Here is a 25814-nt window from a genome sequence, read left to right as displayed (position 1 = left end):
GGCATTTACTTCACCTTTCCTCGGTACGGAAAAACACTACACTGAGGGGTATAAAAGCTTGGGCCTTCTTTTGTTTCCTCAGTTCACACTCGATGCAGACATATCATGATTGTATTGATTGTGGGCTTTAAGACACAATTGGCTAAGGTTTGTCTCTTATTCAGAAATGCAACATATTTTTGCCACAACAATACGAACGCTGAAATGAACGCAGAGATACTGCCATTACATCACTAGCACAGGCTGATAAAGCACACGTGTGTGTTGATATCATCGCGCAGGTGTGTGTTTTGGGGGAGCGGAGCGTGGTGATTTATAACTGGTTCAAAACATCGATGATTTCAGCACACTCAAAATGCCGATTACAATCCCTTTTATTAAGACACATATTTGATGTGCCAACACAGAACTTGTGACCCACAGAGGTTATTTTCAGGGCAATATTTTGCTTATGAGGCTTACATATAAACTGCTGGTGTGTGTTGGGGGTAAACATTACCCTTCGAGCAACTGTGTGCTTTTGTTTCCCAGCGTGCCTAATGCCTACCTGAACAAAGTCCATGATTAGCCAAAAGATAAATACAATCCATCCAGAACTCTCACACACAGTCAGATGTGATTACAGTGCAAATTAAAAGTTACATTTCGTTAAATTCAGCATCCCTACTCCAGTGTGAGCAATCAGTCTGCCTATCGTTCATATATCACAGCACACAGACTGCACATATTAACGCCTAATGATTTGGTGATGCTGCGGATTCAGGACGTTTATTAACACACAGGCCCGGTTTCACAGACAGAATAAGCAAGCATTAGGCCTCAATTAGGACATTTAAGTAACATTCATTAAAAAAAATCCAAAGACAAAACAATGGAGTGCTTTCAGTTAAAACCGCTCAAACATGCAGACTACACTTAAAGGAACACTCCAGCGTTTTTAGAAATAGGGCTTATTCAACATCTTTCCTACATTTAGATATGTGGGCAAATGCATTTGTCTCAGCGCATGCATTGTTTTAGTTTGGCAGGGTCGCCGCTAGCTTAGCTTAGCATAATGAATGGAATCCTATGTTGCCAGCTAGCATGTCACGAGTAAAGTGATCCAAAAATAAAAAAGCCCACCTAATTACTTCTTGTGGCCTGTGTATTCACAACGAGTACAGATAGCGATGCAGATTAACACTAGGCGATTTCCTAGGCAGACAATGACGCCGCATTCACACGGGGCGTAGGCGTTAACGCCTGACGGAGGGCGTGGCTGAAGCTGGGTGCTGACGCGATCGTCATAGTGACAACAGCCAATCACATTAACTTGCCGCTTGGACCAAAACACAACACAAAAAAGCGCCTTTTTTGGTTGTATGTGCGAGTGCGATTGCCCGTGTAGTTGTTGTCAGTGCACTGCACAGGTGCACGAAGCTGTTAAGTACATTAAATCCCGAAAAAGCGCCGACAGGGGGAAGAATATCACGTAGTGGTCCAGGAGCTGCGTCTGGATTTTTAACGGTCTATGGTCTGGATGGTTCACGGAGCAGTAATGAACGCAATTGGCTAGCATCTGCTGTAGGATATTTGCATACGGCGATCTGATTGGATGACGCCTGCGCTGGCGCTTGAAAAGTTGAGAATTCTTCAACTTCTGCCGCTTGCAACGCGAGTGAAGCGCCGCGACGGAACCCACAATTCAGTTCGGCAACGGATGATGTCACCCATTCAAAGTAAATGGGAAGCGTTAACGCCTACGCCCCGTGTGAATGCGGCGTGACATGGGACTATATTATGGGGAAGCAGAGATATCACGGCTCTCATCCTCACGTCCTCCAGCTGTTGAGCGATCGCAATGAGTTGCCTGATATCTCTGCTTGGCCTGTGCTTCCCCATAATACAGTCAGTGAATACGCAGGCCACAAGAAGTAATTAGGTGGGTTTTTCTTTTCTTTTTTGATCACTTTTACTCAGGACATGCTAGCTGGCAACATAGGATTCCATTCATTATGCTAAGCTAAGCTAGCAGCAACCCTGCCCAACTAAAACAAAGCATGCGCTGAGACAAATGCATTTGCCCACATATCTAAATGTAGGAAAGATGAATACTTTCTAAAAACGCTGGAGTGTTCCTTTAAAGGGGGGGGGGGGGGGGGGGGGGTGAAATGCTGTTTCATGCATACTGAGCTTTTTACACCTTTAAAGACTTAGATTCCCATCCTAAACATAGACAAAGTTTCAAAAACTAATGTTGGACGTTTGATGGAGTATTTCTGTGTTAAAAATACTCCTTCCGGTTTCTCACAAGTTTCGGCGAGTTTTTTTCGAGTATGGGTCTACTTGACGTTAAATAGAGCGGAAGGTCCTTGTACGGGCCGTACAGGCTCTTCTCCCGGAAGGGTGCGCGCGCGTCACTAGAGGGAGAGAGAGGAAATGCACGCTGTAAACAGTCTCTCAGCTGCAGATCCAGTCGTCCGTGAACACTTATGTCGCGCCGCGCTCCACTTTATTCCTATGGGTGACGTCGAGCGACTTTAACGCTTCAGCACAGCATTCCGGGAAGGCAGCGCTGCATTTGAACCGATTTGAACGCAGAAATGACGGGAAGCTTCAAGGCATCGCTTCAGTCGCGTCTCAAAGTGGATTTCCACGGTCACTGCTGTCACAGGACTTCACCAAATCATACCAAAGAAGTGTGTTTTTGACAGAGCGGTCCTGCTTTGGAAGCAGCCGGTGAGTAAATCAACTTCAAATGTCTCTGCTATTGGCTACCGTCGCATGAGTAAACATCAGTAAACGATACGATCGCGTGCTTCGTCATTCAAATGCGCTAACGGTTACTCCATTGTTGTTCTGTATAACGTTACACTATTCTGACTCTGACGTGCAAAACCGTTTTGCTTGCTACCTCTAAGGTCTAGTCACATACAATAGTCCATAAACCGAATCATGTCCTCATAAACTGCACACAAAGGCCCCTAAATACAGTCCATACCACAGAGATGGACATCCTGATGTTGCCGTTTCTCCTGTTCAATTTATTTCAGCCTCAGATTTGATTGTGGATCTTTATCTGTATTAGCTGAGATAGATGGGTTTCTCCACGCTTGAGGACGTCACCGCTTTGCGCGCTTGTGATTCTTTAGCTCCGCCCACACGATACGCCTCCAGGCGCTCGGTTTTTTCCGGAAAGACTCGGTACAGCCCATATTTCTTTTATAAATATGATAAAACTAAAGACTTTTCGGAGATATGAAGGATGCAATACTACTCTATAGGTACTCAAGATTGACATGAGATTGACTGAAACTGAGTGTTTCACCCCCCCTTTAAGTGTAGTCTGTGAAACCGGGGGTAAGTCTTCTTGATTTAAGGGCAGCTCTTGACACCTTTTCACATGATATTTTATTAGAGAGTTTGATTCTGCTTCGGTTTAATGGGGAATAAAAATAAGGAGTGGGTGGATTTGTATCATTGTAGGATTGTGTTCACACACTGCACACACACATGTACTTCCAAACAGTAAAAGTGGATTTTGCACAACTTTTTTTTAAATATAGCTTATTCTGATTGATATAGCTTTCCCCCCTTTATTTATTATTTATGCATCTCATTATTTATAAGGTGTAAAGCGCCCATAAATAAAACAAATTATTATTATATTAGTGCAAGAGTTGAGTTCAGGAAGTACAAATCCCAATCATTTTCTCCATGGGGATATGATTTTTACAGATTACATAACGATAGACCTAGACTGAGCTACGAGGCAATTAATCGATGGAATATGCTTTTGTTAAAACCATCAGCTGCACTGTAAAAAGTGTTGGGTTAAAAACAACCCAAGTTGGGTTGAAAATGGACAAACCCAGAAATTGGGTTGTTTCAATGGGTCCATTCACTGGGTTCAAACAACCCAATTTCTGGGTTTGTCCATTTTCAACCCAACTTGGGTTGTTTTTAACCCAACACTTTTTAGAGTGTGAGCCATATTTAAAGACTCAACTTGATTCTTTGGACTTGATCCAAAAAGCAACCTAGCAACACCCTGGCAACCCCCCACAACACCCTGGCATTGTGGCAGCGAGTTTTGCGCAGGCATGCACCACTTCAGAAATCCTGATTAATGTTTCCAAAATGAAGCACAAAACTCATCTCTACTTGGAGACATGAGAGGAGGATTTCACAATCAATCCCACTGTCCGCCCCACAGTCCAGAGCACCAAACCCAACACCTGACTCTAGATGAAGCGCAAAATGAAAACAGTTTACACGCCTAAACGCATATCTGTGGGTCCAACACACAATACAGTTGTGTTCAGAGGCCTGTCCGAGCACAAACCATGCTAATGTGACACAATCTAGCCTTTATTCTGTAAACACAGAGTCTCACTTCATTTGTATGTACATGTATAATGCAGGAATGTACGCGTGTGTGAACACACACATTTTCGGCCCACCATGCACTTCATTGAGAGTTCTGCTCTTCAGACTCAGAGCATTATGGGATTAGACTCCCCTAGCCTGTTCTGAACACTGTATAGGCCTCAGATTTATACGGAACAGAACGCATTATATGGAACGATAAACATTTCTATGCTACATATTTGTCACATGACCTCAAGGCATATGAAGTTTAACTCAGCCAATACAGTCCAGTCAGCATCATGGAAACAAAGGCGAAATTTTGCACTTTGTGAATTACATGAAGAAATGTAGCGCTGGACGATATTAGAAATGTTAGGTCTGGCTATAGTCACATGATGTTCCAGTATTGTGTTGTCTTGAGAGTTGCTCCTTTAGCCGCTGCCTGTCTGATTTCTGTAGCGCACACACACACACACACACACACACACACACACACACACACACACACACACACACACACACACACACGTGCTGTAATACTGAACTGAGCTCTTGTTTATGGCACTTAAATGCTCAAATACACACAGAGTCAATGCTTGCTGTGCCGAGGATTCACCTAAACACAATTGCTCACGTGTACAGTGCTGGTCAAAATTGTTGGCATCCCTGGTAAATATGATCAAATATGGCTGTAAAAATAAATCTGACAGTGCACTTTATAGGGGATAGGGAATGATCAGACAGTTCACTATATAGGGGATAGGGAGTGATCAGACAGTGCACTATATAGGGGATAGGGAACGATCAGACAGTGCACTATATAGGGGATAGGGAGTGATCAGACAGTGCACTATATAGGGGATAGGGAACGATCAGACAGTGCACTATATAGGGGATAGGGAATGATCAGACAGTGCACTATATAGGGGATAGTGAATGATCAGACAGTTCACTATATAGAGGATAGGGAGTGATCAGACAGTGCACTATATAGGGGATAGGGAATGATCAGACAGTTCACTATATAGGGGATAGGGAGTGATCAGACAGTGCACTATATAGGGGATAGGGAACGATCAGACAGTGCACTATATAGGGGATAGGGAATGATCAGACAGTGCACTATATAGGGGATAGGGAACGATCAGACAGTGCACTATATAGGGGATAGGGAACGATCAGACAGTGCACTATATAGGGGATAGGGAACGATCAGACAGTGCACTATATAGGGGATAGGGAATGATCAGACAGTGCACTATATAGGGGATAGGGAACGATCAGACAGTGCACTATATAGGGGATAGGGAATGATCTGACAGTGCACTTTATAGGGGATAGGGAACGATCAGACAGTGCACTATATAGGGGATAGGGAATGATCAGACAGTGCACTATATAGGGGATAGGGAATGATCAGACAGTTCACTATATAGGGGATAGGGAGTGATCAGACAGTGCACTATATAGGGGATAGGGAACGATCAGACAGTGCACTATATAGGGGATAGGGAATGATCAGACAGTGCACTATATAGGGGATAGGGAATGATCAGACAGTTCACTATATAGAGGATAGGGAGTGATCAGACAGTGCACTATATAGGGGATAGGGAATGATCAGACAGTTCACTATATAGGGGATAGGGAGCGATCAGACAGTGCACTATATAGGGGATAGGGAATGATCAGACAGTGCACTATATAGGGGATAGGGAGTGATCAGACAGTGCACTATATAGGGGATAGGGAATGATCAGACAGTGCACTATATAGGTGATAGGGAATGATCAGACAGTTCACTATATAGGGGATAGGGAGCGATCAGACAGTGCACTATATAGGGGATAGGGAGTGATCAGACAGTGCACTATATAGGGGATAGGGAATGATCAGACAGTGCACTATATAGGGGATAGGGAGTGATCAGACAGTGCACTATATAGGGTTTAGGGAGTGATCAGATAGTGCACTATATAGGGGATAGGGAGTGATCAGACAGTGCACTATATAGGGGATAGAGAGTGATCAGACAGTGCACTATATAGGGGATAGGGAGTGATCAGACAGTGCACTATATAGGGTTTAGGGAGTGATCAGACAGTGCACTATATAGGGGATAGGGAATGATCAGACAGTTCACTATACAGGGGATAGGGAACGATCAGACAGTGCACTATATAGGGGATAGGGAGTGATCAGACAATGCACTATATAGGGGATAGGGAACGATCAGACAGTGCACTATATAGGGGATAGGGAGTGATCAGACAGTGCACTATACAGGGGATAGGGAACGATCAGACAGTGCACTATATAGGGGATAGGGAGTGATCAGACAGTGCACTATATAGGGGATAGGGAGTGATCAGACAGTGCACTATATAGGGGATAGGGAGTGATCAGACAGTGCACTATATAGGGGTTAGGGAGTGATCAGACAGTGCACTATATAGGGGATAGGGAATGATCAGACAGTTCACTATACAGGGGATAGGGAACGATCAGACAGTTCACTATATAGGGGATAGGGAACGATCAGACAGTGCACTATATAGGGGATAGGGAGTGATCAGACAGTGCACTATATAGGGGATAGGGAATAATCAGACAGTGCACTATATAGGGGATAGGGAGTGATCAGACAGTGCACTATATAGGGGATAGGGAGTGATCAGACAGTGCACTATATAGGGGATAGGGAACGATCAGACAGTGCACGATACAGGGGATAGGGAACGATCAGACAGTGCACTATATAGGGGATAGGGAATAATCAGACAGTGCACTATATAGGGGATAGGGAATAATCAGACAGTGCACTATATAGGGGATAGGGAATAATCAGACAGTGCACTATATAGGGGATAGGGAATAATCAGACAGTGCACTATATAGGGGATAGGGAATAATCAGACAGTGCACTATATATGGGATAGGGAGTGATCAGACAGTGCACTATATAGGGGATAGGGAGTGATCAGACAGTGCACTATATAGGGGATAGGGAATAATCAGACAGTGCACTATATAGGGGATAGGGAACGATCAGACAGTGCACTATATAGGGGATAGGGAAAAATCAGACAGTGCACTGTATAGGGGATAGGGAACGAGACAGTGCACTATATAGGGGATAGGGAACGAGACAGTGCACTATATAGGGGATAGGGAATAATCAGACAGTGCACTATATAGGGGATAGGGAATAATCAGACAGTGCACTATATAGGGGATAGGGAGTGATCAGACAGTGCACTATATAGGGGATAGGGAGTGACCAGACAGTGCACTATATAGGGGATAGGGAATAATCAGACAGTGCACTATATAGGGGATAGGGAGTGATCAGACAGTGCACTATATAGGGGATAGGGAATAATCAGACAGTGCACTGTATAGGGGATAGGGAGTGATCAGACAGTGCACTATATAGGGGATAGGGAATGATCAGACAGTGCACTATATAGGGGATAGGGAACGAGACAGTGCACTATATAGGGGATAGGGAACGAGACAGTGCACTATATAGGGGATAGGGAATAATCAGACAGTGCACTATATAGGGGATAGGGAACGAGACAGTGCACTATATAGGGGATAGGGAATAATCAGACAGTGCACTATATAGGGGATAGGGAGCGATCAGACAGTGAATATGAAATATGATTTTCAATGGGGCGAATTAAGTCTGGTTTCACGTTAGTGTCAGTGAAACACCTCACCTCCGGTCCAGAGACACGAGTCGGCACAGACCAGAAAACGTATTGGACTCATTTGAATTCTGCACACAATTATGTATTTTAAAGAGATCTGGAGATTAGGAGGAAACTATGGCTTTAACAAGCTGTGATATAATCGACCAGCCAATAGCGTTTAGTTATGTCCGACCCGGTCTTCCTGTTTCAGTGGAACTGACGTCACCACATTGAATAATGCTGCGAGTTTAAAATCACTTCAGTAAGACTTTAAACAGCTTGTGAGCTGCTAGTTAGACAACAAAAGTTAAGTTTCAATGACTCATTCAACACAAGTCTGGACTCAATCACTTCCTGTTGAAGACATGTATTGGGTGAAGAGAGGGAACACCTGAAATGTGCAAGAATACTTAGTAAGTAGGTAGTCATTTAGCTGAGGCTTTTCTCCAAAGCGACTTACAGCAGAGGGTCAGGGGGTTAAGATTCTTACTCAAGGGCAAACAGGTGAAAGTTCAGGGCTCAACCCTGTGGCGTTTAAACCAAACAGCTTTAATTACCAACCCAGATCTTTACACACAGTGTGTGTATCACGTCCGCTCACACTGTACTACAGAAATATACTGCCTCTCTCACATCCTCTCTGTAATATACAACTAATAAATCACACAGAGCAGCGACCGTGTGTGTTTCTGACTCTCTTTCCCTGTCAACGGTTTGGATGAAGTCCATTTCTGTCTCCAAATAAAGTGTGAGGAAAGTTGGAACCAACATTCAGGATAATAACACACACACACACACACACACACACACACACACACACACACACACACACACACACACACACACACACACACACACACACACACACACACACACACACACACACACACACACACACACACACACAGCATTTATTAGTTATTCCTACTTATTACTTATTAAAGGGATAGTTCACCCCAAAAATGAAATTACCCCATGATTTACTCACCCTCAAGTCATCCTAGGTGTATATTACTTTTTTCTTTTAGATGAACACAATCTGAGTTATATTAAAAATGTCCTATAAAAAAAGTGCATCTATCCGTCATATAACTGCTCCACACGGCTCCAGCGGGGTAATACAGGTCTTCTGAAATGAATCGATGAGTTTGTGTAATAATAATATCCATATTTAACATATTTAGCATCCCCTAGACCGCCTTCCATATTCAACTTATGAAAAAAGCGTAACTGGCGCTACACTTTCTGCGCAAGTTGAATATGCTTATGATGGATGGATGCACTTTTTTGGGCTTCAAATTTCACTGCCATTATAAAGCTTGGAAGAACCAGGACATTTATTAATATAACTCTGATTGTGTTCATCTGGAAGAAGAAAGTCATACACCTAGGATGACTTGAGGGTGAGTAAATCATGGGGTAATTTTCATTTTTGGGGTGAACTATCCCTTTAAGAGAGAGTTCATGGACTAAGAAAAATGTAAAACCCCATAAACAACCACCAGCATTGATGCTTGATTTTATTCTGAGAGTTATTCATCTAAAGAATTAACTAACTAACAACTGATGAGTCGTCTCAATGAGTTTTCCTTCTTTCAGTGCTGTGTAGCCTAATATTGATGCACGTGACATGACAACTTATGTTACATCAAAAGTTTCACTTATTCCACGATCAGTCCTTTGCAGTTCTCAGGCGTCTCACGTGTGGTTTAGACTCGAACCCACAACCATCTGAAAGCACTTTGTGTGTAACCGCAACGCCACAGCACAGACGGGCGATACTCACCACCAGCACCGAGGTCCTGACCGCCTCCGACACGCTCTGCCGCAGCTCCGCCGCCGTGCCCGGTTTACTGAGCCCGCGGGTGAATCTGCGCGTCTCCACATGAGTCGGGACTGACATCTCGGACTACAAACTTTCATCAACGTCCAGTAGACTGTTAAATAAATACATTAAAACCATTCAAACGCCGTCCCGACTACAGGTGCGCGCCTTTGCGGATGCCCGAGATTTAAAGACCCTTCTTAATATCGCCCAGCCGATAACTCTCATGTTCAGATGAACGCGAAATATCATTTAGTCCGTATTCCCGGAGGTTTAAAGTCTCCTGGAAGTTCTAGCGGTCCAAATGAAGCACTTTCCCGTGCTGTCATGCTCTCGTGCCCGTGTGTTTGTGGGAGGTTTAACACACACGCCGTAATCCCGTCGAGAGTCTCCGAACTCCCTCCCCGCTTCACATTCAGCGCATTTACGAATACTGACGTCGCCTTGCTGATTAATATTCATGAGCAAAGCCGAACGTTCCCAAAAACGTCATCCCAACCATATATATTATTCATGAACCTATGGCCGTAATTTGTAAAATAATAATAACAATAGGCCTAATAATTCCAGGATATTCGAGGGCCCCTCACACACCAGGCCTTTCCCACGTTCACCCTGGTGAAAACATTCATTAATGAGCTAAGTGCAGTCACCGCGGCTGGTCTTTGGACTAAATTAGCTATAGTAATGGTTTCACTTTCACTTCTCAAATGAGCATATCTATCAGAGTCAGCAGTGATATATAAGTTAGGTTGAATCTCAGCGGGAGGCGAAACCTGTGTGTGAAATCTCATTAGAGCACGGAAATCCTCTCTGGTAACAGCACCAGCTGCCGAGAGGAACATCACTGCCTCATGCCTTACTTAGTTATTTCTTTATTTATTTGTTTGTTTGTTTGTTTGTTTCAACATCTCCATCATCATCATCATCATCATCATCATCATCATCATTACGTTATGATTTGTATTGTGTGTGTGATTATGCAATGACTTCTCATTTTGAGCAAAGAATTTATTGTTTCTGAATTAAATTGATCTATAGGCTGCTGAGAGGTTTAATAATGATCTTTGAAAACAGCCTTCAGATAATGAGAGTAAAAATATAAAATTTGAATATGGATATTAAAATTAAGGCATATTCAGTAATTTTTACTTTTAAAAATTTCTATTTGATATATTGGGATTATAATGACATTTCTCATTTTTGGAGAGAACACAAATAATGTACTGTGTCTGAATAATATTCTTGTCTTTTATTTATTGTTCTTGACCCAAACTGAAGTCTGTGGCTGATTATTTGTTTGTTTAATTATGATTATGATCACCTGAAGACCTGTAACGTTCTTTCTATATAATTAACGAGAACAAGTAAAACTGCCACACTGACAAAAGCAAAGAGCAGAAGCGTTTGTACTTCTTTATCTCCTATTAATAAAATATTTTAGAGTGCAAATATGACATTTTTCATATTTTTGTACTGACATATAAGCAGCTAATTAGCTCGGGTATTCACTAACTAGACTTTTGAGTGATAATGGTCTAAAACAGCTTTCAAATAATGAGACAAATATTAAATTATACTAATATTTTATTTTACACCTCTGTAATCTCTCACCTCTGGCATCTCTCACTTCCAAAATAAGCAAACTGAATTGTTGAAGAATCATCCATATATACTAAAATATAATCTATTATTGTGTATTAAGGCCTATGCTTGTGTGTGTGTGTAGTTGCTTTGGGAAGATTTGGGTACTCACTTTCTCTAATCTCAAAATATAACTCACTCATTCACCCTGAAAGATATTATGTTACTTTTGTGTCCCCAAAAATGGCACCCTGGAGTTTGTATTACATTTTACAATCTTAAATGCTAAGTTCTTTACACACAAGCAGAAATTTAATAAGTCTTCCTTATGTTTTAAACTTTATATTTGGGAACTTAATATGCTTCTTAAATCACACAAGCTTGTAAAGAACAAGAAGAATGGAACATTTCTGTATAAATATTATGACCTATTTCCCAAATCCTCTTAATATTCTTTTTTTAACCTCTATGTATGAATGTTTTTTTTTTCTTCTCTCTGTATGGTATGTCTGTATAAATATTTGTTTGTATATTGATGGTTTTACACCTTTGTACCCAATATTACCTTCAATAAAAATGAAAAAATAAAAAAGTGTGTGTGTGTAGTCCTGTTTGATCAATGATTTGAATGACGTCACTGATGATGTAACGCTGCCCTCTGCTGGCCAGTGTTAACGCAGGCTGAAGAAACACTTGCAGAAAGAACAAGTCGAGCGGTTTCTGGAATGAGGTTTTATTGCTTTCATTTCCAATACTCTCTCTCTCTCTCTCTCTCTCTCTCTCTCTCTCTCTCTCTCTCTCTCTCTCTCTCTCTTCCTTTCACTTGAGCAGTGTTTGGGCCTTACGAAACGATCGGCACATTTTAAAGCTTATTTTCTTCTTCTGAGGACTAAACTAGCCTGTAATATACAGTTGTGGCTCATTGCATTCTGTGTCTACGTTGAATGTTTCTTAATTTGGTGAAAATTATATTCCTAAAATGACAGTGAGGGGTGTCAATCTTCTCACAGCTCTGAATAACAAAATATCCTCTCTTCATTATCAAATGCTACATGGTGATTGAAATAAATGTTGTAGCGTAAAATAATTTTTGCGTGTTAATGGCACTTTAACAATATAAATATAAGCTCAGTAAAGTAATGTACTCTGTAAAGTTCATATATTATACCCCTTGCCTCCAAATCCCACATTTGCGATGCCTTTTCATTATTGACCATTCAATCCAGTATGGAAACACACAGAAATATCCAAAATGGTTTTGGCACATTGGCTTCTGGAACCCAACATGGTTTCAGCTGATAGAAACGAAGTCTAAAACATAGAAACATAGAAATTTGTACTATAAAACCATGGCACTGAAATGGATCTGCCTCCTTTAAGAGGCAACAAGTGACACTTACGGCTTACATTTAACAATTAAACATTGCTTACAAAATGGCCAGTAAAAAAAAAATGCAGGAAATGCTTGTTCATGATGCTTTTTACACTAGAGGACAAAAAGCAAAAGCACCTGTGTGTTTATGGGGAAAGTCACGAGTTTAAAGGGGAATTCCACCTCTCTCTTTATCTCTTAACACTTTGTCTTTCAGTTTCTCAAGATAATGACTTCAGTATGTCAACACATGCTATAAATAGGCCTATTTATGTGCTAATAAACCTCAGTTTCCCTTATGTCAATCAAACCCATGATAATCATGAACATAATGTAACCAGTCCTGTTCGACCCGTTCCAAGCGATATTTGAACCGGTCTCCGGCGGGAGAGGTGGGCACGCTAACAAGGAGGCTAAAAACCACAGCCGCTAGCATCAGTTGTTAGTGCGCCTCTTGAGGCCAGGGGAGTGAGGTTTACACTCACAGCTCTTACCAGCCTACGTCCATTACACTCCCCCTTCAAAATCTCACTCCCATCCGGGTCACAGCACCAAATGTAACCAGTCCTACTCACCCCACTCCGAGTGGGATTTAAACCGGGGTCTCCGGTGTTGGGCGCGGGCTCCCTAACAAGGAGGCTAAGGACCACGGATGTTAGCTTCAGTCGCTACCATCGCCTCTTGAGGCCATGGGAGTGAGGTTTACACACACAGCTCTCTTACTGGCCTTCGTTACACTCAACCCCTAAACCTCACCCCCATCCGGGTCATGGCACCAAATGTAACCGGTCCAACTTGTGCCGCTCTGAATGAGATTGGAACTGGGGTCTCCACGTGAAAGGGGTGCACGCTAACAAGGATATTGAAGAACACAGCCATTAACGTGTCCCTTGAGGCCAGAGGAGTGAGGTTTACACACACAGCTCTTTCTGTCCTACGTTACACTCACCCCCTAAACCTCACTGCCATCCGGGTTACGGCCCCAAATATAACCCCTCTGGTCCTATTCGACCTGCTCTGAGCGGGATTTGACCTGGGGTCTCCGGCGTGGAGGTGGGCGTACTAACAAGGACGCTAAAGATTGCAGCCTCTAACGTAAGTCGTTAGTGTGCCTCTTGAGGCCAGGGGAGTGAGGTTTACACACACATCTCTTTCTGGCCTACGTTACACTCACACCCCTAAACCTCACTCCCATCTGGGTCACGGCCCCAAATGTAAGCGGTACTATTAGACCCGCTCCAAGTGGGATTTAAACCGGGGTCTCCGGCGTGAGAGGTGGGCGCGCTAACATGAATGCTAAAGAACTAAGCCTCTAGCGTCAGTCGCTATCACATCCCTTGAGCCCAGGGGAGTGAGGTTTACACGCACAGCACTTACTGGCCTATGTTACACCCCCCCCAAACCTCACTCTCATCTGGGTCACGGCACCAAATGTAACCCCTCTGGTCCTATTCGACCCGCTCCGAGCAGCATTCGAACAGGGATCTCCGGCATGGGAGGCGTGTGCGCTAACAAGGACGCTAAAGACTGCAGTCGCGCCACTTGAGGCCAAGGGGGTGAGTTTTACATGCATAGCTCTTACTGGCCTACATCCCTTACAATAGCACCGTAGAAAATTATTTTATGAATTATTATTTTATGAATTATTATTTTATGAATTCCATCGCTGCGGAAAAAACAGCTTTTGGAAGCTTCGTTTTTAAGTGTTTATAATGTAGCTTAAGAATTATGAATAATTCAGAAAAATTACAAATGATAGGAATTAAATTTGCCTGAGGCTGATATCTGAACTTAAGCAAGTGGTGACATTCCCCTTTAATGTCATAGTATGTAATAAAATAAAAAAAATCAGTCACAAAAGTGACGTTGTCATAAAGCACACACACACACACACACACACTGAGATGGTTTCTCCCTATATGTCTGCATGGGTCTATTGGCTGTCATTTTCTGTCCAGGTCAGATGGCAGTTTCTGTGGTGTTCATATGGCAGGTTCTGTGTGGTTCAGTCCGGTTCTGTCCGGTTCAGATAGCGGGTTCTGCTGGCAGAGACTGTAGCACTTCTGATCACCGCCATCCATCTGCACAGAGATGAAAATCTTACTGTATGACAGCACTTTACAGCATTAAGGGCGCACATCGGATAAGAACTGATTCATGCATCGCTACACTATTGACTTTTTTGCCTGCAAAATTTGTCCAAAGTTTCAGTAAAGTGACCGTGCTTTAATACTACAAAGCTTAATACTGTTTTCTTGTCCACAATGCACAAGAAAACAATATTTTACTACACAATGAAAACAGTGTCCTGGTCCTGGATGCACTGCACCCACAGAAACCAAATAATAAACAGATACAGTGGGGCAAAAAACTATTTAGTCAGCCAACAATTGTGCAAGATATCCCACTTAAAAAGATGAGAGAGGCCTGTAATTTTCATTATAGGTACACGTCAACTATGAGAGAAAGAATGAGGAAAAAAGATCCAGAAAATCACATTGTCTGATTTTTAAAGAATTTATTTGCAAATTATGGTGGAAAATAAGTATTCAGACGGTAAAAAAAATATGGATTATGTAAAAATTGATATCTATATTCTCTGCTCGACCCAAGGACTCAGCATGCTGCACTGAATCTAAAGATACCAGTTCTGATTTTTAGCCTAACTGTTGAGAAGTAATACGCAAAAAAGTTCATATTCATACCTCCCAACCATTGGGTGGCACTGTGCCGAAACTGTGCAGGTCACCTCAGGTCATGGTTGTCATAACACACACCAAGTTTGGTCAGAATACACTAAAGTGTTGCAGATATATCCTCACTTTCATTTTGGCTTGCTCTTTTTTTCAAATCTGTTTGCACGTTATTTGAGAATAGTTTGATGAATCAACTTGAATTCCATACATTTTTGTCAGTTCAATTTTGGTGAAAATCAAAGCAATGGCCTAGGAGGAGTGCGGAAAATGGTGGAAACATTCTCATGCTGGAAAATGACATTGTAGGGAATAGCAATCGAATCTTCTTGAGCCAAGGAATCAGATAGAAAAATTAAGTTTCTAGTCCTTTCGGTTCAAAAGTTAACATAAATGAGTTTGGACAGTTTGTGGCGCTAGAGAGTTTGAGTTAGAGTTCAGATGATCCTCTATCTGTGTGCCAAATATCATACCTTTCCTGTTCTATGGGCTGCCATAAACTCAAGAGCGGAAGAAGAACAAGAAGAAGAGTTACAATAGATGACTTTCGGTGCGTGGCTCCTAATAAAACATGATTACATGCAACTCTAAACCAAACCCTAACCCTATATAAGTACATGTTGTTATTTCATATTACCCAGCACTTAAATGCATAATTACACTATAACAAGGAAATATTAATATTACCAACATGTTTATGGTAAGTTTCTTGTAATTATGCGTTATTTACTGTTATTACTATAGGAAGTGCATGTAATATATGTAAGAAGTACGCTGGAAAATAAACATTTTGGTACTTTAGGTAAAATAATGAATTATGCTGTACCTTTCAAAAAAGTATTCGCTCTCAGTCCTGAAGTAATAGATGTGAGATTTGAAGTGCAGTTTGAAGACGTGATCTTTATGGATGTTTTCTGACTCTCCAGCATCTGTTACTGAGTAACCCAACAACGGCAGACTGGCCAACGGAAACTCATCCTGACACAGAGAAATGAGTCCAGATATTTCACACAGATCTGACACATTCACAGAGGAACAGAAGGGTGTGTCTGTTGACGTTTTACCTCGTGTGTTTTGTAGAAGAACAGGGTGAAGTTGGTGAAGACCACCCAGAGTTTCTGCCAGCCGTTGCTGTTTTTGAACTTTCTGAGCAGATTTCCTGAGAGCTTGTTCTGTCAGACACAGTGAAGTTGATGAAGAGCTATGAAGAATGTAATACTCATGTTCACACTCAGGATTGTGCAGATGTAGGACTGATACCTCCATTGCTATGCCGAAGTCCAGCATGGAAACGCTGGTGTTGCGATGCCAACACACATGTGCCGTAGTGTTGCCGCGCTGAAGCGTGCTTGATGAACTGAAAGATGTTCGAGACCCGCTAAGATCCTCCTCCGACTCCACTTCAGATGCCCCTGAGGATTCTGGGAAAAAGCAATAACTATATCCTGAGATATTTAATTTTGTAACATCCTTTTGGCATTCAATCATCGCACTGCTAAAACACACGACTTCTACAGTTCCTGATTAAACAGTTGATCTACTGCTCTTAATTGTGTTGATGTGCACTTGTACAGTAGTGTACTTCAAAATCTCAAAAGTAGGCCTATATTAAAACAAATTAACAATTCACTCTTAAGTTCAGCTAATTTAATTTAATATAAAGTTAAACGATATTACATTTTAATTTGGTTGCAATTAAGTGTCTGAAAACATTATATTCAGTTCATACTTAAGTATATTCTTTGCTATATCATTGCATAATATATAGTCTTTTTATAAAGAATCAAGAATCAATGCAAGACAGGACTTGATTTTACTCCAGAAAATGAATTAATTAAAATAAAAAATATTTGATACTGTTGTAAAAGATTTAGACACAGAGCAAAATATTACATTCTGATGAAAGCAGGGACATGGGAGATGTATTGCTAAAGCAAACAAAGTCAATTTTAACTACATGTTGTGTTGAAATGTACAGAATTTGGTGATATGTCACTTACTGACATCCTTGTTTGGAGTCAGCAGGTCACAGGTCAGTCCGTTCGACTCTTCAGCCATGTCAACCGCCATCTTCAGATCCTCCATCCATTTCTCCATTTCTGACTCTGAACTACAAGACACAAGAAACCTCAATCTATCGACTGAAGAAACTGTACAAGACTTATCAATTAAAAAGTGAAAACAATGGCCACAGATGCGATGTGAGATTTTATAAAATTACTACACAGTACGACTACACTACTCTATTACTGTACTGGGGTGTGTTTCCCAAAAGCATCGTTAGCCAACTACAATCGCAAGTTCTGTCGTTATCAACATAGTTCAACGATTCTATGTTTCCCGAAACCATAGTTCCAACAAACATTCACAAACAGCATCGCAGAGCTGTGTGGTTGGAAACCCAGGCTCCATCTGTGGTTAGGAGTGTAGTTTCTTGATAGTATGAAATTCTCTAAGCAAAATAACATTCGTTGTAATCTGTCTCTTTCATTCTATGAGCAATTTTCATTCTAGGTATTTTAATGTGTCAAGAGAATTAAAGCGGCATAATGAAGAGTGTATGGGAATCCCGGAAGGGCTTTAGATAACCAGAGGAAATGTCGCTTGACGTTAAAATGTGTGCTTATGTATGAATATGTAACCCCTACTGTTCGGACCGGGACTCGAACCCGGGTCCGTCAGCAGGAGAGTCGGACGCTCTAACAAGGAGGCTAAAGGCTGCAACCTCTAGCGTCAGTCGCTAGAGCGTCTCTTGAGGTCAGAGGAGTGAGGTTTACTCACACAGTGACTACTAGCTGGCCTCTGTTACACTCACCCACCTAAACCTCATTCCCATCCGGGTCACGGCACCAATGTAACCCCTATTGTTCGGACCGGGACTCGAAAACCGGGTCCGTCGGCATGAGAGTCAGGGAGGCTAAAGGCTGCAACCTCTAGCGTCAGTCGCTAGAGTGTCTCTTGAGGTCAGAGGAGTGAGGTTTACTCACATAGTGACTACTAGCTGGCCTCTGTTACACTCACCCACCTAAACCTCACTCCCATCCGGGTCACGGCACCAATGTAACCCCTACTGTTCGGACCGGGACTCGAAACCGGGTCCGTCGGCATGAGAGTCAGGGAGGCTAAAGGCTGCAACCTCTAGCGTCAGTCGCTAGAGCGTCTCTTGAGGTCAGAGGAGTGAGGTTTACTCACACAGTGACTACTAGCTGGCCTCTGTTACACTCACCCCCCTAAACCTCACTCCCATCCGGGTCACGGCACCAATGTAACCCCTACTGTTCGGACCGGGACTCGAACCCTGGTCCGTCGGCATGAGAGTCAGGGAGGCTAAAGGCTGCAACCTCTAGCGTCAGTCGCTAGAGCGTCTCTTGAGGTCAGAGGAGTGAGGTTTACTCACACAGTGACTACTAGCTGGCCTCTGTTACACTCACCCCTCTAAACCTCACTCCCATCCGGGTCACGGCACCAATGTAACCCCTACTGTTCGGACCGGGACTCGAAACCGGGTCCGTCGGCATGAGAGTCAGGGAGGCTAAAGGCTGCAACCTCTAGCGTCAGTCGCTAGAGCGTCTCTTGAGGTCAGAGGAGTGAGGTTTACTCACACAGTGACTACTAGCTGGCCTCTGTTACACTCACCCCCCTAAACCTCACTCCCATCCGGGTCACGGCACCAATGTAACCCCTACTGTTCGGACCGGGACTCGAACCCCGGTCCGTCGGCATGAGAGTCAGGGAGGCTAAAGGCTGCAACCTCTAGCGTCAGTCGCTAGAGCGTCTCTTGAGGTCAGAGGAGTGAGGTTTACTCACACAGTGACTACTAGCTGGCCTCTGTTACACTCACCCCCCTAAACCTCACTCCCATCCGGGTCACGGCACCAATGTAACCCCTACTGTTCGGACCGGGACTCGAACCCCGGTCCGTCGGCATGAGAGTCAGGGAGGCTAAAGGCTGCAACCTCTAGCGTCAGTCGCTAGAGCGTCTCTTGAGGTCAGAGGAGTGAGGTTTACTCACACAGTGACTACTAGCTGGCCTCTGTTACACTCACCCCTCTAAACCTCACTCCCATCCGGGTCACGGCACCAATGTAACCCCTACTGTTCGGACCGGGACTCGAACCCGGGTCCGTCGGCATGAGAGTCGGGGAGGCTAAAGGCTGCAACCTCTAGCGTCAGTCGCTAGAGCATCTCTTGAGGTCAGAGGAGTGAGGTTTACTCAGACAGTGACTACTAGCTGGCCTCTGTTACAAATACATTCAAAGATATTACTATAGAAACTTCTCTTCCCTGTTTTCCATGCTAAAAAAGTCCTTAATAACATCACTAACATCCAATATTTGGAGAACATCACACTTTTCTTTTCTTTTTTTCTTTTTCCAAGTTAGAGAATGGTTTGAGAAGAGACATGATGACAAGAGGAGAGAGGACCAGGCCTGGGGCATTTATGCTGTTTTATTATCTTTATATGCGGCAGTCGTCTGTGAGGCGCTTCGTTGTTTGTTTATTTTGTCATTAAAGTCATGTTGATCGTTTACCGGTTCCCACCTCCTTCTTCCCTGAGTCTTTAAACCTTGTGAAATTGGTGCCGAAACCTGAGAGGAGGTGGAGCTGGAGGGATTGGCAAGGGGATGGATACTCGACTCCGTCTACCAAAGCATGGAGGGGCGGCTTCCGTCAGGTCGGAGGACGCGTTGTCATTTGCCGATGTCAGGGCCTGAATCCAGCCGCCAGCATGAGGAGGAGCAGGTGCCGTTGCCGGACCCCAAAAAGAAGGCCGTCGCCGGCCATCAGGGGACGGGGGAGAATAAGGCCATCCACCTGGGGCACTCATCAGGCATCAAAAAGAAGTTCTCAAGGCTGGTTGAGGACCAAGTGGCAGTGCTTTTGGGAACCGCACCAAGAAGTTTTTTCCTCTCCCTCTCTCTCCTCATCTTTCTGTCTCCTTTTCTCTCGCCTCATCTGTCTTACACCAAAGGTGCTGCGACCCCAGAGGGGGGTGTCAGTAGAGCACACTCTCGAGAGTACCCCTGGCCTGCAAGGAGGGATGGGGGCATGTGGCAAGCAGGGCGAGTCCAAGAGCCATGGGAACGGACTGAGGCCAGTGGTGCGAGTGCTAATGAGCCACACCGGTCTACTGGGGAGGAGGGTAAGGACAGACGAGAGAAACTGGAGAAAGAACCATGATGGCGCGTTCACATCAGACGGCAAAAAAATCTTGCGTAGTTGGACACTTGAACATTTTGAGTTTACTCGCTTCATTCGCACGTGACATTCACTACACACCAGACGCAGATTCACGTCATGGGAGGGGCTTCTGCCAGGCGACACATCTCGTTGCGAAATGGCTGACATGGATTGTTTTAAAACACGCTGAATAAGCTAAATTTGCAGGTTTTAACTAGCTTGTAGTCTCAATAGGGTGAATTCAGGGTGATTGGGACACACGTTTTCCAAGTCATCTCAATGGCAAAACGTGTCACCCTGAAATCACTTGATGTATAGCTCAAATTGAGTGAAGAGCGTTTTTTTTACAACTTACCAGATTGGCTGACCTCCTCACTCACTTTCTTCCAAGCAAGATCCTTTTTATTCCTGTTTCGATAATGTATCGTACAGCTCCGGGTCTCCACATATGATTTTCTTCTCGTTGTTGTCACTACTAGAGCAAGCTCCTGATTAGTTAGCGCAGCAAGAATTTCCGCCAAAGTTCAGATTTTTCAACTTGCGTGATTCGCACTGTCTATTCGCGCCTTTGCATTGACTTAACATGAAAATCACTCACGCTTATCGCTTCATTCACGTCTGGTGTGAACGCACCATTAGGAGTGACAGAGAGGGGAAAAGAAAAAAAGTGATTGGTACGGATGGTGATGGCTCCTCCAGTTGAGGGTAGCTGGCAGCAAGTCCCCCATTCCCTCCTCTTCCCCAAAACATGGTGATGGGTAGCAGGCTCCGGCCTCCTGGAAAACGGCACCGACTCCTTCACTCCCTCTCCTTCCCACCTGGTCTTTTATCACCACTGCCAGTCTCCACTCCTTCATGCTGCAAGGGTTCTCCGACAGCATGTCCCTCCTTCCTCCCTCGTTTCGGCAAAAGTGTAATGAAGTTAATAGTTCAGGGAAGAAGGAGATGGGAACCGGCAAACGTCTAAACACTTTAATATGCTACAACTGCTACACACACATAAACAAAACACAACGTCAAATAATCCAGGCCTGGTCCTCTCTCGTCCTTCACTCCTGTCGCTCCTCCTTTTATGCTTCTGAAGCTCCTCCGTGAGAAACTCGAGAGCAGGTAAAGCTCAGTATCAATCACACCACCAGCCTTGCCCCGTTCCCACAGCCCTCGCCTAGTCCTGCTTGCCACGGTCATTATCAACAACAGGGTTCAAATGAAGATGTGCAACAAAGCTACTACGGTTTCGGGAAACAGTTGTCATAGTCTAGTAGTTATGCACCCCTGAAGACACACAGATACTGCAAATGATTCTTCAGCATTACCATGCGGCGACCACCAGTGACTGCTGCTGTACCATCAGTGTGAAGGAGTGCGGGACGCCCCACTCATCCTCACTCTCCCGGATCTGAACACAGCAAACACATTCAGTCTGTTTCTCACGCCAATCATTGACAACAGCACAGAGACTGATGAGTTCTTACTGTCATGCCGCATAGAGGAAGTTGTCTGTGCACTGTAAACTGATTGGTTGAAGTAATTCCTCGAGTGCTGTACAACAGGACATCACTGAACTGGCTCCACATAGTAAGAGAAAGAAGAGTTAATCAGAAATCTTTTCACTTCATTTCTAAAGAGCGTAGTGTTAGATGCTGTTCATTTCATCAGCTATATTTTTAATATAGTCTTAGGGCCATATTTACTAAGAGCTTACTTCAGCACAAACCCTCTTTTGGCGTTAAAAAGGATTTACTATGGCATTTGTAGGAGTTTCCCTTTCAGATGCAACATTTATGGGAGTAGAGTATTTATAGGGGACCTATTATGCACAATTCACTTTTATAAGTTTGAACGTGTAAGGCTGAACATCACTACTGACAATTTCTGTCATTTTGGCTGCGTGAGATTGTCCAGTTTTGTTGCCCGAGTATTCGAAGCATGAGTACCCCAGACAGGGAGCAGCAGCTCATTTGCATTTAAAGGGACACACACACAAAATGGCGTATTTTAGCTCGCACCCAAATAAGGGCACATTTGACCAGCTATAATAAATGAGCTGTGGGGTATTTTGAACTGAAACTTCACAGACAGATTCTGAGAACACTACATCTTGTGAAAAGAGCCATAATAGGTCCGCTTTAAATTAATCATGCAAGGTGATTTACTAATGTTGTCAATTTACTGGTATTTGCGCCATTATTTACCCCCCCCCAAAAAAGCCTTAAAGGGATACTTCACCGTTTTTTCATATTAAACTATGTTATTCCCTTAACTAAGATGAGTTGATACATACCTCTGTCGTCTGAGTGCGTGCACTTAATCTCTCTGACGCGGGGTGACATTCTGATAGCATTTAGCTTAGCACACTAATCACAGTTCATTCCTATGGAACCAAACAGAGATCAAGTTAGAAGCAACCAATCAACTCCACGTTTTCCCTATTTAAATACAGTTATACGAATAGTTGGACGATCAAGTATGGTGACACAAAATAAAACGTGGCGCTTTTTTAACCGAGTTAAAAAGGAGAACTATAATATATGGCGGAATAGCACTTCTGAGAGTACTTCAACTCGGCGCAGTAAAAAGTCCCGGCCGAAACATCCTCCCTCACATCTCCCCCTCCCTCTCTCATTTCCGTAAATAGAACCTGCATCAGTAGTAGTTTGAGCAGAGTTGACGAAGTACCAGTTTGTAGGAAGATAGTTTGAACAATCATGGTTATAATGTGCGTCGTAAAGGGTTGTGAGAACAAGGCGAAGGTATTTAGTGCCGTCATGTTTCACCGATTTCGGCGGAAAGCTTGGTTAGCTGATTTGAACATTAATGCAACAACATCGCTGGAGATTCTGAAGAAATGGCGTGTTTGCTCCGAGCATTTCACACAGGAGGACTATACCTCCACAGGATTACGCCTAAAGGATTCTGCCACACCGACAATAATCAAAGCAAGAACACAACAAAGTGGATCATCACCTAACACTGTAAGTGTCCGTTTGCATGGTATTTGGTTGTCCTGAATTGCAGGTGGCAGTAACCTTAGCGTATCAAACTGTTGTTTAACCTAGTAAACACAAGTAACTTTGCTGCGAAATCAGTGCGCTTGTGAGACAGGCAATACAGAGTTTTTGACTGTTTTATGTACTTGAGAAGTGAGCTCAGAAATAAGTATAAGCCTAAGCCCGTAGTGTAACGTTATAACTTAGTGTCACCAAATCAACAGGCACTGTGTCAGCTTTCCAAGTGATCTTAAGTAAAAGACAAAAGCCAATATTAGTATACTTTAACATAGCAACGTTTAATATTACAGATGAAACATTCACGAGAACATCATAAAAACAAACAAACAGATTTTATGAGATGAACCTCTCAATATAGAAACCTGCAACCGCAGTGAGAAAACAAACAAAAACTCCCCTTACACTATAAGCTTTAATGTCAATATGGTAATATGTGAAATGCTCGGAGCAAACACGCCATTTCTTCAGAATCTCCAGCGATGTTGTTGCATTAATGTTCAAATCAGCTAACCAAGCTTTCCGCCGAAATCGGTGAAACATGACGGCACTAAATACCTTCGCCTTGTTCTCACAACCCTTTACGACGCACATTATAACCATGATTGTTCAAACTATCTTCCTACAAACTGGTACTTCGTCAACTCTGCTCAAACTACTTCTACTGATGCAGGCGTGCAGATCACGTTGGTTCTATTTACGGAAATGAGAGAGGGAGGGGGAGATGTGAGGGAGGATGTTTCGGCCGGGACTTTTTACTGCGCCGAGTTGAAGTACTCTCAGAAGTGCTATTCCGCCATACATTATAGTTCTCCTTTTTAACTCGGTGAAAAAAGCGCCACGTATTATTTTGTGTCACCATACTTGATCGTCCAACTATTCGTGTAACTGTATTTAAATAGGGGAAACGTGGAGTTGATTGGTTGCTTCTAACTTGATCTCTGTTTGGTTCCATAGGAATGAACTGTGATTAGTGTGCTAAGCTAAATGCTATCAGAATGTCACCCCGCGTCAGAGAGATTAAGTGCACGCACTCAGACGACAGAGGTATGTATCAACTCATCTTAGTTAAAGGGGTACTTCAGCGCTGGGAAGATGAATCTGTATTTAAACTGGGTCATCAATGCAGTAGAAATGTGAAATAATTTTTGAATTTGGTGTCTTCTAGACTGAGAAAAGACAGAAAATGTATTTTTGTCCCATGGGGATGAAAGACTACAATTCCCAGAATGCATCGCTGCCCTGTGAGGCCATTCCCAACGCCACCAACTTCATTACTGTGACTGAGTTAGAGAAGACACTACAATTAAAAACTGAACGTGTCTGTTCAATATAATGAGTGAGTCGCCGCGCGAGTATCACAGCCCTGAGCACTAACTGCAGGAGTGATGAGAGCTGAGGTAATCGCGACTACACTCGCGGCATACATTCACAACGCGAGTTCAGTCTGGCACGCGTTTCAGTTCATGCCTTTGCAAGCTTAACTTTCATAGAAATGAATTTGAGAAGTTAAAAGACTTACATTGCTCACCATAGCTCCGTTTAAATGATCCTGTCTGCAAGCTGAGCTCTCCCTGCCAGCTGAGTGTAATCTCCATCCCCCATGCGCGGGTTCAAAACATGCGGAAATGGCTCCCTCTGCTGGCTGTAGTCTTTAGCCTCTGGGCAAACATTCCTCTTATGATGCAAAAATCGTCATTTTGCATCATAGGAGGAATTTTTCCAGAAATAAAATGCATAAATCTCTTGTCTCAGGGAGATATGAGGGGGGAAAGCACAATAATTTGAATATTCGCCAGGGTTTCTACTGATACAAAGCCATATGCTAATCGCTGAAGTAACCCTTTAAGGGAATAACATAGTTTAATATGAAAAAACGGTGAAGTATCCCTTTAAACCAGATGCTAATTTGCGCTGCTCTTGGCAGATTGTGTTGGTCATTATGGAAATGAATCGGCGGTGCCTGTGTTTTTTAATTTACGTGCCATCAGAAGATCACACACAGAATCTCATGCTATTTTGCCCTGTTTAGTAAATCTGGCCCTTAGTCCTGTGTCAAATGAATTTATAGTTTTTAGTTGACATAGGACAACAGGAACACTC

General features: G+C 43.2%; 1 protein-coding gene across 1 annotated transcript in view; it reads right to left on the bottom strand.

Annotated features, from left to right (window-relative positions):
• Nucleotides 1-12233: 12233 nt before the first annotated feature.
• LOC137074993 (FERM, ARHGEF and pleckstrin domain-containing protein 1) overlaps nt 12234-25814 on the bottom strand; it is a 67230-nt gene continuing 53649 nt past the window's right edge. The window contains exons 20-26 of the mRNA XM_067443114.1: nt 22179-22268; nt 22020-22102; nt 17523-17632; nt 16783-16943; nt 16587-16694; nt 16349-16500; nt 12234-14910 (exon numbers count right to left, since the gene is read on the bottom strand). Coding sequence (XP_067299215.1) covers nt 14835-14910; nt 16349-16500; nt 16587-16694; nt 16783-16943; nt 17523-17632; nt 22020-22102; nt 22179-22268 — 780 coding nt within the window. The 3' untranslated portion in view covers nt 12234-14834. The remainder of the gene's footprint in view (nt 14911-16348; nt 16501-16586; nt 16695-16782; nt 16944-17522; nt 17633-22019; nt 22103-22178; nt 22269-25814) is intronic.

This window comes from Pseudorasbora parva, chromosome 5, assembly GCF_024679245.1.
Source record: "Pseudorasbora parva isolate DD20220531a chromosome 5, ASM2467924v1, whole genome shotgun sequence".
Classification (NCBI taxonomy): Eukaryota; Metazoa; Chordata; class Actinopteri; order Cypriniformes; family Gobionidae; genus Pseudorasbora; species Pseudorasbora parva.
This window is presented reverse-complemented; position numbering and strand designations above follow the sequence as displayed.